This window comes from Cetorhinus maximus, chromosome 6 (genome assembly GCF_964194155.1).
Source record: "Cetorhinus maximus chromosome 6, sCetMax3.hap1.1, whole genome shotgun sequence".
Classification (NCBI taxonomy): domain Eukaryota; kingdom Metazoa; phylum Chordata; class Chondrichthyes; order Lamniformes; family Cetorhinidae; genus Cetorhinus; species Cetorhinus maximus.
The window spans coordinates 32,923,431-32,940,165 of NC_135884.1; the positions used below are offsets into that span (position 1 = coordinate 32,923,431).

At 42.7% G+C, this 16,735-nt stretch overlaps 1 protein-coding gene across 2 annotated transcripts in view; it reads left to right on the top strand.

The window, feature by feature from the left end:
- The first annotated feature begins 6,390 nt into the window (after window positions 1–6,390).
- The window catches only part of ccdc66 (coiled-coil domain containing 66), an 84,614-nt gene continuing 74,269 nt past the window's right edge, over window positions 6,391–16,735 (top strand). The window contains exon 1 of one of the 2 annotated variants that reach the window (XM_078543527.1): window positions 6,391–6,546. In XM_078543527.1, coding sequence (XP_078399653.1) covers window positions 6,536–6,546 — 11 coding nt within the window. In that variant the 5' untranslated portion in view covers window positions 6,391–6,535. The remainder of the gene's footprint in view (window positions 6,547–16,735) is intronic. The other variant, XM_078543528.1, reaches the window with a different exon arrangement.

Here is a 16,735-nt window from a genome sequence, read left to right on the forward strand (position 1 = left end):
CCAGTAGATGTAATATATTTTGATTTCCAAAAGATGTTCGATAAGGTACTGCATCTAAGGCTACTTAATAAGGTAAGAGCCCATGGTGTTGGGGGTAGTATATTAGCATGGATAGAGGACAGGTTAACTAATAGAAGACAGAGAGTTGGGGTAAAGGGGGCATTCTCAGGATGGCAACCTGTAACTAGTGGAGTGTCACAAGGATCAGTGCTGGGGCCACAATTATTTACAATATATATTAATGACTTAGATGAGGGAAGTGAATGTACTATTGCCAAGTTTGTGGATGATACAAAAATAGGTGGGAAGGCAAGTGGTGAGGACAACAGAGTCTACGGAGGGATATCGACAGGTTAAGTGAGTGGGCAAAAACTTGGCAGATGGAAAATAGTGTGGGAAAATGTGAGGTTATGCACTTTGACAGGAAGAATAGAGGAGCTGGATATTATTTAAATGTAGAAAGACTGCAGAAAGCTGCAGCACAGAGGGATTTGGGAGTCCTTGTGCATAAATCCCAAAAAGCTAGCATACAAGTTCAGCAGGTAATAGAGAAGGCAAATGGAATGTTGGTCTTTATTTCAAAGGGAATGGAGTATAAAAATAGGGAAGTTTTGCTAAAACTATACAAGGCATTAATTAGACCACACCTAGAATACTGTGAACAGTTTTTGTCGCCTTATCTAAGGAAAGATATACTACCATTGGAGGCAGTCCAGACAGGGTTCACTAGGTTGATCCTGGGTATGGGGAGATTTTCTTATGAGGGGAGGTTGAGTAGGTTGGGCCTGTACTCATTGAAGTTTAGAAGAATGAGAGGCGACCTTATTGAAACATGTAAGATTCTTAGGGGGCTTGACAGGGTAGATGCTGAGAGGTTGTTTCCCCTTGTGGGAGAGTCTAGGACCCTAATCTCAGGGTAAGGGGTCAGCCATTTAAGACAGAGATGAGGAGGATTTTCTTCTCTCAGAGGCTAGTGAATATGTGGAATTCTTTACTGCCAAGGGCTGTAGAGGCTGGGTCGTTAAGTATATTCAAAGCTGAGGTAGACAGATTTTTAGTCAGTAAAGGGATCAAGGGTTATGGGGAAAGGGCAGGAAAGTGGAGTTGAGGATTATCAGATCAGTCGTGATCTCATTGAATGGTGAAGCAGACTCGATAGGCTGAATGGCCTTCTTCTGCTCCTATATCTTATGGTCTTATGCACTGCAGGAATTCACCAAGTTTCCTTAGATAGTACCTTTCAAACCCATGAGCCCTACCATCTAGATGGACAAGTGCGGCAAATAGATGGGAACACCACCACCTGGAAGTTCCCCTCCAAGTCACTTGTCATCCTGACTTGGAAATATATTGCCTTTCCTTCATTGTCGTTGGGTCAAAATCCTGGAACTCCCTTCCTAACAGCACTGTGGGTGTACCTACACCACATGGACTGCAGCAGTTCAGTAGGCAGCTCACTACCACCTTCTCAAGGGCAACTAGGTATGGGCAATAAATAAGGGCCCAGCCAGCAAAGCCCACATCCCGTGAATGAAGTAAAAAAAAATGGATAAGTACCAATTCATCAATTGATAATTTTTCATACCTTTGAACAGGTTTCCTTGGCTGTGACAGTACTAAGTATTACCCATTCATGATCAATGAGAAGAAATAGTTCTACAACACATCACAAGTCACTGGGACCAAAGTGCTGGTAAATGGGATTGGTTAGGTAGGTCAGGTGTTTCTCACGTGTCGGTGCAGACTCAATGGGCCGAAGGGCCTCTTCTGCACTGTGATTCTGTGAATTTATAAGGCTGTTAAGAAAACATATGGGATTGTTGGCTTTGTAAATAATGGCATTGAATATAAAAACAAGGAACTCATGCTAAACCTTTACAAATCTTTGCTTAGGCCTCAGCTGGGATATTATGTACAATCATTCTCCTTACAACAGAAAATGTTAAAGCAGGTATTCCCAAACTGTCGGCTGTGACTGCAATTGGGGTGGCGAGTTCCGTCTCCTCCGTGGCAGCAATGATGACTGTGGAGTGGAGACTCAGTTAGGACAGTCCTGGGATTGGTGCTGAGATCCCTTGACATGCGTGCGCATGATTTTTTTCTTGCCTTGGTCCAGTGTACATGGCCTAATGAAATCAGCTCCGAGGCCTGGTCAACAGAGCCTGCAAAACGATCGGTGAAAAAACATTGCTGCCTGTTCTTCAACATCCCCTCCTCTCACACCTTTACCTCTGCCCAATGCTACCCCACTTTCACAACCCTATTTGCCCTCATGAGTCTGGATGCATCTTCTCACAACTCTACCCACCACTGCCCTGCTCGCACAGCTGTACTCGCCTCTCCCTCTCTGCTCATCTCTGGGATCATGGCAATTTTCAAGTTTCAAAATAGGGTCACAGTGGGAAGAAGAACTAAGCAAAGCAATATTATTCAAATGTATTGGCCCTAAATTAACTTCAGCCAGCCTTGTGTGAAATATTGGGTTCATTCCATTAGGTTTGCCCGTAAACAGGCCTCCAGTGTCTTTACCAAGATTTTTTGGGTGATTGTGCATATGTCGTCTCTTCATGTAGACCTGCTTGAACAATAGTGTGTATTTTCCTTAAAATACAAGGAGTTTTGAAGCTGTCAGATCCAAAGTTACTAGCTCCAAAACCGAATCCTGTTTATAAACCAGGTGTGTAGCCATTCAAGGTACCAGATGGGTGTAAGTCGAGGAAAAGAAAGATTTGTACCAGAGTATTGAGTCCAGTTCTCGTCACACTTTAGGAAGGATGTGAAGGACCTTGAGGAGGTGCAGAGGAGATTTACCAGATTAGTTCCAGGAATGAGGGATTTTTGTGACAAGGTAAGGTTAGAGAAGCAAAACAGTTTGAGGAAAGATCTGATAAAGGTGTACACTATTACAACAGGCTTATAAGATAGACAAAGAAAAGCTGTTCCCATTAGGACTAGGGAAAACAGATTTAAGGTTAAAGCAAAATACTGCAGATGCTGGAAATCTGAAACAAAAATAGAAAATGCTGGAAAAACTCAGCAGGTCGAACAGCATCTGCGGAGAGAAAAACAGAGTTAAAGGGCAGAATTTTGCCGTCGGCGAGCAGGGGGCGGGGCCTGCTCGCTGACGCGTAAAATGACGTGGGATGACATTGGGCGGAATCCCCGATGTCATCATGCCCCAAGGAAGGTGGGGGCGCAGCAAAATCAGCTGTGGGCTCGCTGACCTGTCAATGGCCAATTGAGGCCATTGACAGGATCATTGAAACAATTAAAGGACCTGCCCGCCAACCTTAAGGTTGGCAGGCAGGCTAGGATCCCTGGCGGGCAATAGAAAAAACATGAAACCTCATCCACCGGCGGGATGAGGTTTCATGCAGGGTTCTAAAAAGGTTAATAAAGTTTTACTGTAATTGATGAACATGTCCCATCTCATGTGACATTGTCACATGAGGGGGACATGTTAGGGAATTTTTTTTCTATTTTTAATCTTTTTAAAAGTGTAAGCAATCTCCCTGAGGCAGCACTTAGCCTCAGGGATATGTGTGCTCTTTCATGCGCATGCACGAAAGAGCGCACTCTCGCTTTTGGGGAATCCCCCCCACCTCGCCTGCACAGGAAGCACATAGCGCTTCCCGCCGGACGTCACGCTGGGTGGGCCTTAATTGGCCCGCCCACGTAAAATGGCAGTGGGGCCTGCTTCTATGGCGGGGATCGTCTCCCCGCCCGCTGGAGATTAGGTTGAGCCTGCCCACCTGGCAGACAGAAAATTCTGCCCAAAGTTTCAAGTCCGTATGACTCTTCTTCAAAGTTAAAGAGAAGTAAAAATGTGATGAAATTTATACTGGTTAAAGGGGGTGGAGCAGGTGAAGTTGGATAGAAGGCCAGTGATAGGTGGGGACAAAGTAGGGATTGACAAAGACGTCATGAACTAAAGGACAAAGGGAGTATTAATGGTAATGGTTAAAAAATTGTGCTGATAGTGGCATAAAGGTAAGAAGGCAGAATGTGACAAATAGCAGGGCAAGGGTAAGCACTCTGGAAAGAACAAGATGAACAAGTGACAGATGGCCCTTGTGGGGTGGGGAGGGGATGGTGGTGGGAAAAAAGATCAAAAAAAGGATAAAAGGAGGGGATAAAACAATGAACAAAAATGAAAATAAAAATAAGTGGATAAAAAATAAAAATGAATATTGTAAAAAGGGATGAAAAAGTGGGTGAGGATGGAGGAGAGAGTTCATGTTCTGAAGTTGTTGAACTCAATGTTAAGGCCGGAAGGCAGTAAAGTGCCTACTTGGAAGATGAGGTGCAGTTGCTCCAGTTTGCGTTGGGCTTCACTATAACATTGCAGCAGGCCAAGGACAGACATGTGGGCATGACAACAGAATGGTGTGTTGAAATGGCAAAAGGTCACTCAGTCTGCATTTGGTCTCTCCAATGTAGAGGAGACCGCATTGGGAGCAGCGAATGCAGTAGACCAAATTGAAGGAGGTGCTGCTTCACCTGAAAGGAGTGTTTGGGCCCTTGGATGGTGAGGAAGGAGGAGGTAAAGTGGCAGGTGTTGCACCTTCTGCGATTGCATGGGAAGGTCCGTGGGAGGGGGATGAGGTGTTGGGGTGATGGAGGAATGGACCGGAGTGTCCCGGAGGGAACGGTCCCTACGGAATGCCAACAGGGCCAACACCAAACACATCTTCCCTTCACCACCGCCCCCCCCAAACTTGTTGGCATTCCGTAGGGACCGTTCCATCCGGGACACCCTGGTCCACTCCTCCATCACCCCAACATCGTCCTCTCACGGCACCTTCCCATGCAATCGCAGAAGGTGCAACACCTGCCCCTTTACCTCCTCCTTGCTCACTGTCCCACCACCGTCTCTTCCCTCTCAAGGGCCATCTGTCACTTGTTCATGAAAACAAAAAACTGCGGATGCTGGAAATCCAAAACAAAACAGAAACAGAAATACCTGGAAAAACTCAGCGGGTCTGGCAGCATCGGCGGAGAAGAGTACAGTTGAAGTTTCGAGTCCTTATGACCCTTCAACAGAACCCTTCCTGAATGAGGACTCGAAACGTCAACTGTACTCTTCTCCGCCGATGCTGCCAGACCTGCTGAGTTTTTCCAGGTATTTCTGTTTCTGTTTTGTCACTTGTTCATGTTGTTCTTTCCAGAGTGCTTACCGTTGTCCTGCCATTATCATTCTGCTTTCTTACCTTTATGCCACTAACCGCTACCATTAACACATTCTGTTTTCTTACCTTTATTAGCACTGACCACTACCATTAACACACCCTTTGTCCTTTAGTTCATGACATCTTTGTCAATTCCTCCTTTGTCCCCACCTATCGCTGGCCTTCTATCCAGCTTCACCCTCTTAAACAGTATAAATTTCATCACATTTTTACTTCTCTTTAGCTCTGAAGAAATCATATGGACTGGAAATGTTAACTCTGTTTTTCTCTCCACAGATGCTGTTAGATCTGCTGAGTTTTTCCAGAATTTTCTGTTTTTGTTACAGATTTAAGGTTTTTGAGTAAAAGATGGAGGGGGTGGGGAGAATATGAGAAAGAACTTTTTTTATGCAGTGAGTAGTGATGACCTTGAACTTGCTACCTATGAGTGAGGTGGAAGAAGATAGGCAAACAATGATTTCAAAAGGAAACTGGATAGGCACTTGAGGGAAATAAAGTTGCAGGGTCCCAGGGATTGAGCAGGGGAATGGGACTGTTTGGACTGCTCTCCAGAGAGCAAAAGTCAATGGGCTGAATGGCTTCCTTCCATGCCCTTATGAATCTCTGCCTCTCAGGACCACTGGATGTCTCCGATCAACAGATGTGCTTTGCAGCCAATGAAGCACAGACAATGCTGTAGGGTAGGAAATGCAGCAGCCAGTTTGCACACGTCAAGCTCCCACAAATAGCAATATGATAATTACCAGATGGTCTGTTTTCTGTGGTGCTGATTGAAGGATAACTACTGTCCAGGACACCAGAGACAAGTCCCTTTCTTCCTTCAAATTGTGACATGGGATTTTTTTACGGCTACCGAGGGACTGTAGGAGGCCTCGGTTTAACGTCTCATCCAAAAGACAGCGCCTCCCACAGTGCAGCATTCCCTCAGTACTGCACTGGAGAGTCAGCCTTGATTTTCATGTTCCAAGTGCCTAACAACAACAACAGCAGCAGCACTCACATGAGGGGAGGGGGGTAAATACGACTAGTGAAAGTATTTGGAAATTATTAAAGCTGTTCTTGGTAACCTTCCTGCCATCGCCGACCATATAGAGCACATCAGGTACACGCTGTGCAGCACGACCCGAGCTCTGCCCATGCGCGCCTGGACACGGGAGTAAGTAGGTTGCTGATTGGTGGGAGTTGGGCAGAAACTATGACCAATCAAAGGGCGGTTTGTTGTGTGAGGCCGGTAACGGAGATGCGGAGTTTGTGACGGAGCCGGGTTCAGGATCCGGGGCTGAGGGAGTCGCTGCCCAACTGACTGTCATCAACGATCTGCAACCAGCTCCCATGTCGATTGTGCCATGAATTTGGGGTAATTTGTGACTTTTTAAAAAAGATATATATCACGTTACTTACCAACAAATAGCTCTCCTGTTGTAGCGATCTTCCCTCCCCGGGCCCCCGGGATTTAAAACCGCCGGAGAAAGTTTAAGGGGCGGCCGGCAGCCGAGGTTATTCTGCGAGCTGCTTATCAGGGAGTAGATTCACTGTCATTAATGAACTGGATCGCCGACATGTAATAATATTGCAGCTGATGGATTAGCTGAGTTTATTGCCTGTCTCGCCTCCTAATGAATTATTTTTCATAGGCACATGCTGTGGGCAGTTTGCACACCTAGAATCTTAACAGATAAAAGCAAAATACTGCAGATGCTGGAAATCTGAAACAAAAACAAATATTGCTGGAAAAACTCAGCCGGTCTGACAGCATCTGTGGAGAGAAAGACAGAGCTAACGTTTCGAGTCCAGATAACTTTTAAGTCATCTAGACTTGAAACGTTAACTCTGTCTTTCTCTCCACAGATGCTGTCAGACCTGCTGAGTTCTGGACTCGAAACTTTAACTCTGTCTAGAATCTTAACAGCGCAGTTTGAGGCCATTTGGCCCATGATATCCCCATTGACCCCCTAAAAGGGCAACATGGCTGGCTCTCGCCTCCCACCCTTCTAGTCCTGTGAATCCTCTCTGTTCAGGTGCTTACCCTTTCGAAAGCCATGATTGAATCTGCCTCCACCACCCTTTTGGGCAGCAATGGATTAGCCACTTGTGTAAAAATGTTTTTCCTTATTGGTGAAAGATCCTTTAACTTTAAGTTAGTGTCCTTTGATTCATAACCCTTACGCCAATGAAAACAGTTTCTATCTAGATCTGTCATGATTTCGAACATCTCTATCAAATCTCTTAATATTCTCTCTGGAGAACAACCCCAGCTTCTCCAATCTACCCACGTAACCGAAGTGCCTCCTCCCTGGAACCATTCTCAAAATAGTTTCTGTACTATAGAGTAAACCTTTACATCCTTCCTAAGGTGTGGTGCATAGAATTGGACTCGATACTCCAGTTGAGGCTAAACTAATGTTTTACAAATGCGTAACACAACTTCCTTGTTTTTGCACCCTATGCCATCATTTATAAAATCCAGAACCTGTATTCCTTTTTCACTACTTTCTCAGCCTGCCCTACCACCTTCAACAGTTTGTGCACATATACCCACAAGTGTATCTGTTCCTGCACTGCCTTTAGAGTTGTATCCTTTCTTTATATTGCCTCTCCTTGTTATTCTCATCAAAATGTATCACTTCACAGTTCTCTGCATTAAATATGACCTGCCTTGTCTCTGTCCATCCCATCAGCCGTTTGTGTCCTCTTGAAGTCTATCGTGATCTTCCTCATGGTTCACAACACTTCCAAGCTTTGTCATCTGCAAATTGTGCGATTGTGTCCTGTACACCCAAGCCTAGGTCATTAATATATATCAAGGAAAACTGGTTCTAATAGTGTCCCCTGGGGAACCCAACTGCATACCTTCATTCAGTCTGAAAAACAACCACTCACCACTGATGTTTTCTGTCATTTGACCAACTCACTATCTCTTTCCAGGGAGCTCTAGCTTTGGTTGCCTTACCTTCCCCCTTTTGGGAATGTACCTTGATGGTGCCTGAACTATCCCCTCTTTCAAGGATGCCCATTGTTCCATTACAGTTTTACCTGCCAATTTTTGATTCCAATTTACCTGGGACCAATCAGTTTTCACCCCACTGAAATTGGCCTTCCTTCAATCAAGTATTTTTGCTCTAGCTTGCTCCTTGTCCTTTTCTGTGGCTAACCTAAACCTTATAATACAATGATCGCTCTCTCCTAAATGTTCCCCCCACTGACACTTAATCCGTTTGACCACCTCATTCCCCAGAACCAGATCCAACAATGTTTCCGGATGCTGGAAATCTGAAATGAGAACAGAAAATGTTAGAAATACTCAAGTCGGCCAGCATCTATGACGAGAGAAACAGAGGTCACAAGCTGAAATGTTAACTCTTTCTCTCTCCATAGATGCTGTCAGAGCTGTTGAGTATTTCCAACATTTTCTGTTCTTTCTCATGTTTCCTCCCTCTTTGAACTGGAAACGTACTGATCTAGAAAATTATCCTGAATATACTTCAGAAACTCTCACTTCCTCTCCGCTCTTAACATTAATTATTCTAATAAAGGAGTGGTAATAAAGTCCCCCATTACCACTATAGATTTTCCATCTCTGTAATTTCCCTCCAAATTTCCTCCTTCGTATCTTTCTTGACGATAGAGTATACCCAGTAATCTAATGATACTTCTCTTGTTTCTTAACTCTAACCAAATAGAAACTATCTTCGACCCTTCCAGGGCATCATCTCTCTTCAGTATACTAATATTCTCCTTAATATTACCACCTCTCTTCATTTCTTTCCTTCCCTCTCTTTCCTAAAGAGGGAAAAAAATTCCTAAATATCCAAGAATATTTAGTACCCAGTTCTGCCCTTTTTTGAGCCAGATCTCTCTCTTCACCACATCATATTCCCATATGGATATTTGTGCCTGCAGCTCACCAACCTTAATAACCATGCTTTGTATGCTTACATATAAGCACTGTAAATTTAGACCTTATTGCATTCCTTCTTAGTCTAACCCCACCTAATACTTTCCTATTTCTTACCCTAGTTCTATCTGTTTCTCCCAATTCTTCATGCACCTTATTTCTCTTTTCTAATGCTGCATCCTGATTCCCACCTTCCTATCAATTTAGTTTAAACCCTCCCCAACCGCACAAGCAAACTGCCCTGCAAGGACATTGGTCCTGGCTCTGTTGCAGTGCAACCCACCTGGCTTGTATAGGTTCCACCTCCCCCAGAACTAGCCCCAATGTCTGAGGAATCTAAAGCCCTCCGTTTTGCACCACCTCTCCAGCCAGGCATTCATCTGCTGTATCCTCCTATTTCCACACACTCTGGCGTGTGCCACTGGGAGTAATCCAGAGACTTCCACATTTCTCTCCTCAGAGTGCTTTGTAGCCACTCAGTGACATCCTCGACACTGGCACCAGGGAGGTAACCTACCATCCTGGAATCACGTCTGCAGCTGCAGACACTCTACCTGTTCCTCTAACTATAGAATCTCCGATTGCTATTACTTTCCCAATCTCCTTCCTGCCTTCTGTGGTGCCAAGCACTTGGTTCTGGCTGCTGTCCATAGAAAAATTATTGTCTCCAACAGTATTCAGAGCGAGACACACCCTGGGGACTGCTGTAGTACCTACCTGGTCCTGCTTGACTGTCTGGCAGTCACCCATTCCCTCTCTGCCTGCACGTCCTTAAGTTGTGATGTGACAACCTCTTAAAATGTGCTATCTATGAAACTTCCAGCCTCCCGGATGCATGAAGTGATTCCAGATGCTGCTCAGGCTCTTCCAGCTAATGACAATTCCTGCGCATGTAGTTGTTCAGGGGATTAGAAGTGTCCTGGTGTTTCCACTTGGAGAAGGATGTGTATCTAACAGGACTGAGGTGCCCTGCCACCCCTTCATTTATTGAAATAATATTCAGAAATAATAATTAAGACTGTTAAAACTAACTTAAGATTTAAAACAGGATTTAATTATTCTAGTTTCTTATCTTAGATTCTTAGCTCAATGCTTGGTATTCAATACCTCTATACTGGTCTTAGTTCCCTTGAGTTCTGCTACCCCTTCCACTCCACACTGGCTAATTGCTCTGTGACGTTATTCTTTCAATTTCTGCCTATGCTTCTCCAGGCCCAAGCCTGATGTACTACTGTGCCTTTTATCCTGCTCGACTCCCACAGCTTCTACTCCTCCTAGTCTGGGGCCTGCTCTGCTTTTTTATCCTGTTCTACCTTTGCTCAGTCCCAGCCCCTCCTGGCCTGGCCCCTGCTCCTCCTGCCCTCAGTCCCTGCCACTCATGGCCTCACACCAAGTAGATCCTATGAATGGAGATAAATGGCCAGTTATTTTTCGTGTTTGTTGAGACACTCATCAAGCAGTATAGGGGAGCCAGACGGTGGTGTCATGGTAATGTTGCTGAAGTAGTAAGCCAGAAACCCAGGCTAATGCTCTGGGGTTATGGGTTCAAATCCCACCATGGCTGTTGGAATTTGAATTCAGTTAATAAATCTGGAATATAAAGCTAATCTCAGTAATTGTGACCTTGAAACCATCATCCAGAGTCGTAAAAACCCATCTGGCTTGATGGGCACTCTGTCTTGGGGACATGCCACTTGCCTAAGTTCAGAGAGTTTTGGTTCACATTCGTAAGAGCAGAGGCTTATGGATGACCAATTGTGCAGAAGAAGACCAGCTAGGAGACTGACAGGACTCCGCCCTCTATATGTTGTGCAAAATTTGGGAAATTATGGCAACGCTGCCACACTCAATTTATTTTCATTTTTCCTATTTTAAAAAAAGATATAGGTTTAATGAAGCTGCTGGCCATTTGCTTTCTGCTTTCATCTTTAAAAGAATCACATGAACATTTATCAATCTGCATTGTCAAAATTTGGTTTATTGTAACTTCCTTCAATAGTTTTAACTGGAACAATGTCTTTCAATGGAATAGAATTAAACAATGATATTTATGAATTTTCCATTACAGTTCTGTATAAAAACTTGCCTCTGCATTTGGATTGCTATTTCTAAAGAATACAAAGAAAAGTGTTCTCGTTTAGTTAACTTTCTGACCTGCCAAAACCTTCTGCAACCCCCTGTCACCAGTCCAAATGATGTAAATTTCTGGGAGGTCCACGTTCGCTGGTACCTCATACATTGTTCATTTGTGAGGCAATAAGTGGTAGTGGACTCTGGTTCTCATCTGGCCTTCATTTGACAATGCCTGTTTCCCAGCAGGAATCTGTTGATTCTGATCAGGTGTGGAAACGTTGACAGGTATTTTTCACTTCCTGCCAGACTGCTGAAGCTAACTCGTCCTGCTTACTGAGATTGACAAACTCAGATGAAACTGAGAATTGAATCTGTGACTTTCTGGTCTGTACAGCTAAGTTACATGTTGACTTTGTCCACTTAGTATGACATTTCAAGGAATGTCATACAATATATAAAGTGTGATCAGGAGTCTGGCCTTGCAGATCAGGTGGAATTGACTTATTTTTTTAGTTAGGTCATGAGTTCAAGCAAAAATAATGATCAGATATGTAAGTTAAATGTGAATCCATCTGAAGGCCATACTGCTATGCAGATATGTTTTTTATGCATATAAATTTATTTAATCAAAGTTTTCCTGAATAAAGAATTACTGGTTGACTTTGCTTTTATAGTGGTACACTCAAAATCCGGCCACACTCCTGTATTGTTACCGGCAGAGTAAATTTGAAATTTTTAAATGATTAAAAACGAGTACGAATTGGCATCAGGCATGATTGGTAACAATAATTACTTCCATCTTTATGCCCTTTGTTGAACTATTTTGGAACACTAATAAGATGAACTACTTCTTTAAGCTTGATTATGTTCTCAGAGATTAGAGTTAAGTCAGGCTATAGTCTGTTTATTAATTAGTTTACCAATAAGCTACTTTCTGATGTGCAATAAAATAAAATGTTTTGTGGGTACTAGTCCCATAAAGTAAATGATCTTGACTTATCAAATCAAGAATCAAATGTTACTAAGCAAAAATATCTCTTTGTAAAGTAAGTAGCATTGCCATGCATGACTGTACTATGGGAGAAACAAATAGGAAACTACTTCAACATTTGTATAGAAATCTGCAATGGACAAGAATAATGAACTTGATGGGTACTTCAGGCCTGTGCTACAATGGATTAACATTGGAACAGTTGTGTAGTTACTGTACTGACCTTGCTATCCAAAGCTTGAGAGTCTAAATTCCTTAACTTATAAGTTGTGGGTTTGAAATAAATATGTTTGGTAATTTACTAACTGGCTTTATTATTGAAACACCAAAGCTTCATACCACATGAAGGTCCAGCACACTTCAGAAGGGGAGACAGTGGCGTAGTGGTATTATCACTGGACTAGTATTTCTCCGGGGACCTGGGTTCGAATCAATAAAAATCTGGAATTAAAAGACTGTTGACCACAAAACCGTTGCCGATTATTGTATAAACCCATCTGGTTCACTTATGTCCTTTAGGGAAGGAAATCTGCATTCCTTACTTGGTCTGGCCTACATGTGACTCCAGACCCACAGCAATGTGGTTGACTCTTAACTGCCCTCTGATCAAGGGCAGTTAGGGATGGGCAATAGGTGCTTGCCTTGCCAGTGGTGTCCACATCCTATCAACAAATATAAAAAAACTACTAGGGAAGGTAATCAATAAAGCCTTTCCAACATAATTCGCATAGTGAGAACATTAAATTTTTAAAAAACCAACTGAATAGTGATGTCAAACGTCATGTTCAGATATTGCTTCATGCCATTGTCAGTTTTATGCAACTATTCAGATGTTACCAAAATTTGAGCAAAATTTATGATACTGCAAAAAATTGCCAAATATATTTTGGGATGTAATTGGTGTGAGCAGTACATTGTGGCACCATGCTGGATCTTACTTTGCTGTTAAGGAAGAGAGCAAGTATACCTCTCTTTAAAACTATTAGCACATTGAAAGAAAACTTTAATCAGTAGTTTAGTATAAACAATATAAGCAGACTAGTAACAGTGAGTTAGTTATCTGGCTGTGAAAATATGTGGCCTGACAATAAAATGTTCTTATCTCTTAAAGAAAGAACTTGCATTTCCAAAGAACTACACAGCTGGTGAAGAAGTTTTGAATTGTAGTCAATGTTGTAACATAGGAAAAGCGGTACATAATCTGGGCACAGCAAGATTCCACTAATAATAAGATAAATGATCTGATTATTTGTTTTGTTGGTGTTTGGCTGCAGGTACTGGAAATGTTGGGCAGGACACCAGGACAACTCTTGTTGTTCTTCAGATAGTGTTAGGGGTTCATTTATGTTCAGACCAAATGAAACTTGGGTTAACGTCGCACTTGAAAGACAGTACCACCAACAGTGAAGCACTCCATTAGTCATGCAGTCAAGTGTCAGCTTATTTATATTCTTAAGATTTTGAAGCCGCATTGAACCCATGACCTTGTGAGCTGGAGGAAAGAGTTATACTGAGTTGAGGCTGATAGGTTTTGAGTTTTGTGACTTTGACCCTTAATTACCACTTTAATGCATGTCTAACATGGCTAACATTTAGTCAGTATTTTAAGCAGTGATATATGGCACAGTTTTTCAGGATATTAAGTGAGACCTTTCTGCGAGTCTACAAAATGCACTTTACTTTTCCACAAGAAAGTAAGTTTAATTAATTATTATTTTGTGAAGATGCCTTGTGTGTGGTAGACTCATCTTATGTGTGACTTGCAGCATGAAAACATGGAACATGGGGTTACATAGAATATATGACACAGAAAAGGGACATTTGGCCCAACTAGTCTATGCTGTTGTTTATGCTCCATGCAGCCACCTCCCATTTTTTCTCACCTAAACCTACCATCATGACTATCTATTTTCTTCTCCCTCATATATTTGTCTAATTATCCCTGCCATTGACGGTGGGCGGAGATATTGTTTTCAGCAGTAAAAACAAAAAACTACTGCGGATGCTGGAAAAAAGCTTGAAGGGTCATGAGGACTCGAAACGTCAACTCTTTTCTTCTCTGCTGATGCTGCCAGACCTGCTGAGTTTTTCCAGGTAATTCTGTTTTTGTTTTGTTTTCAGCAGTGTTTGTTTGTTCGTAAGTAAATAACATATTTCACAAAATAATAGGTGGGCTTCAATGAAATTTGGTACACAGATAGGGTATGGTCCAAGGAAGAACTGATTCGTTTTTGCCAAAGATGTGGATCTAGATCCTGGAATTTTTTAAAGGATCTGTTAACATTGGAATATAGGGCAAATTGACTTTTAGAATGTAGGTTGTTTTATTTCGAATGTTGTTGATTATTTCAGAAAATGTGAGAAGAATTTTTGGGGCAGGTTATTATATGTGGATTGGCCTGAAGCCACCTCAGTGAGCTAGAAGCTCTGAATAAAAAGATTTTATTTTGCCTTTTTAGTTACAGAGCATCAGGCAGGAAAAAGCCTCAACAAAGACCTGAGTAATTGTAATAATGTTGAGTTCACACTGCGTGGCAAAAATATGCAATCTACTGATTTCCCATAAATGCATCTATGCTGATTGCTTGAACCACTCCCTGTGGTAGCAAGTTCCACGTTCTAACCACTGTTCGGGCGAAGAGATTTTTTCTGAATTCCTGATTGGATTTCTTGGTACTATCTTATATTGATGGCCTCTAGTTTGCTCTTCCCTGCAAGAAGAAACATTTTCTCTGTATCTACTATATCAAAATCTTTCATAATTTTATAGACCTCTGTTAGGGCACCCAAAAGCCTTATTTTACTGAAGAGAGGAGTCCCAGCCTTCAATCCTTTCCTGACCATGTAAATATTCTCTTGCACCTTCTCTATTATCTCTGTGTCCTTTTTATATATAAAGCAGAACTGCACCCAAGTGTGGCCTAACCAAGGTTTGATACAGATTTAGCATAATAGCCTTGTATTTCAATTCTAACCTTCTAGAAATAAAGTCTAGTGCTTGGTTTGTTTTGCTAACCTGTGATGCAACTTTGTGATTGATGTATTTGTACCCTGAGATTCCCTTGTTTCTCTACTGTAGTGTGGTGGTTATCATGTTCGCCGAACATGCGAAAAAGTCCTCAATTTGAAACCAGGCAGAATAGTGACTGCACCTAGACTTGCACCTGCCAAGTGACCTCCCTATTCTTCCTACTAAAATGTACTACCTCACATTTATCTGTGTTTATTTGCCCATTCTACAAGTTTGTTAATGTCATCCTGTAATTTTTTGAGGTCCTCATCAATACTGGCGATTCCTTCCATGCCCCCCAACCCCACACCCCCAATTGGTGTAAGCTGCAAATTTAGAAATGTTATTTTTGATCCCAAAGTCCAAATTGTTAACAGAAATTGTGAACAACAGTCATCCCTGCACTGATCCTTGTAGAACACCACTTTGCACCATTTGCCACTCTGGATAACTATGCTCATTTCCCACTCTGTTTTACATCTTGAAGCCAGCCAGCAATCTATTCCTCCACTTTCCCCTAACTGCACATTCTCTGACCTTATTAGTCTGTTATGGGACATCTTATCGAAGGCCTTTTGAAAATCCAGATAAGTTACGTCCACTGCATTACTGTTGTCTACTGCTTGAGTGTGATGGGGGCAGGTTCAATTGAGGTATTCAAGAGGGAATTGGACTATTTTCTGAAAAGGAATAATATACAGGACTATGAGGGGAAGGCTGGGGAGTGGGACTAGGTAAATTGCTCCTTTGGGGTGCCAGTGCAGACACGATAGGCCAAATGGCATCCTGTGCTGTAACAATTCTGTGATTTGTGACCTCCTCAAAAAAAATTCAACTGGTTCGATGAACCAGCTGGTCTTTTCTGGTCTTTGGTTTTCACATGATCCATAGGAGCACTAATTAGCATTGGTTTTGGGATTGGTTGCTGTTTTAGATCCTTTTCATTCTAGATAGGTGATTTCCTGCGGGGATGTAATTAAACTTGTGTTCTATAAGGTGAGGGAACTTTGCAGTTCAGCTACAATTCTGAGCATCTTGTTTTCTAACAAAATCTACTATTTCTGGTCCTGGCTACATGGCCTTGTTACCTGTAAAAAGGTGCCAAAGCAGCCTAAGTATTTTACAGGGCATGGAGTGAGTAGGGAGTGAAAGCCAGTGCTTTCTCCTGACAGGGACACCAGACTACACCTGAGTGAGACATACATTGAATGAGGAGTTGGAAATTTGGTGCAGAGGGGGAAAGAGGTGCTCCTTTTTCTACTTTTTTTCACTCTCTAGCCGACAACTTAGGCAACTTTGGCTCCAAGTTGCTGAGCTGGAGTCTGAGTTGCAGACATTGTGGGGCATCAGGGAGGGGAAGAGCTATCTAGACATTTCGTCCTAGGAGGCAGTCACTCCACTTGGGTTAGGCAGAACCTTAGCGTCGGTCAGGCAGTGACATAGTGGTATTGTCACTGCACTAGTATTCCAGAGACCCAAGGTAATGCTCTGGGGACCTGGGTTCAAATCCCACCATGACAATAAAAACATCTGGAATTAAAAGTCAGATGACCATGAATGTCCACTAATGCCCTGTA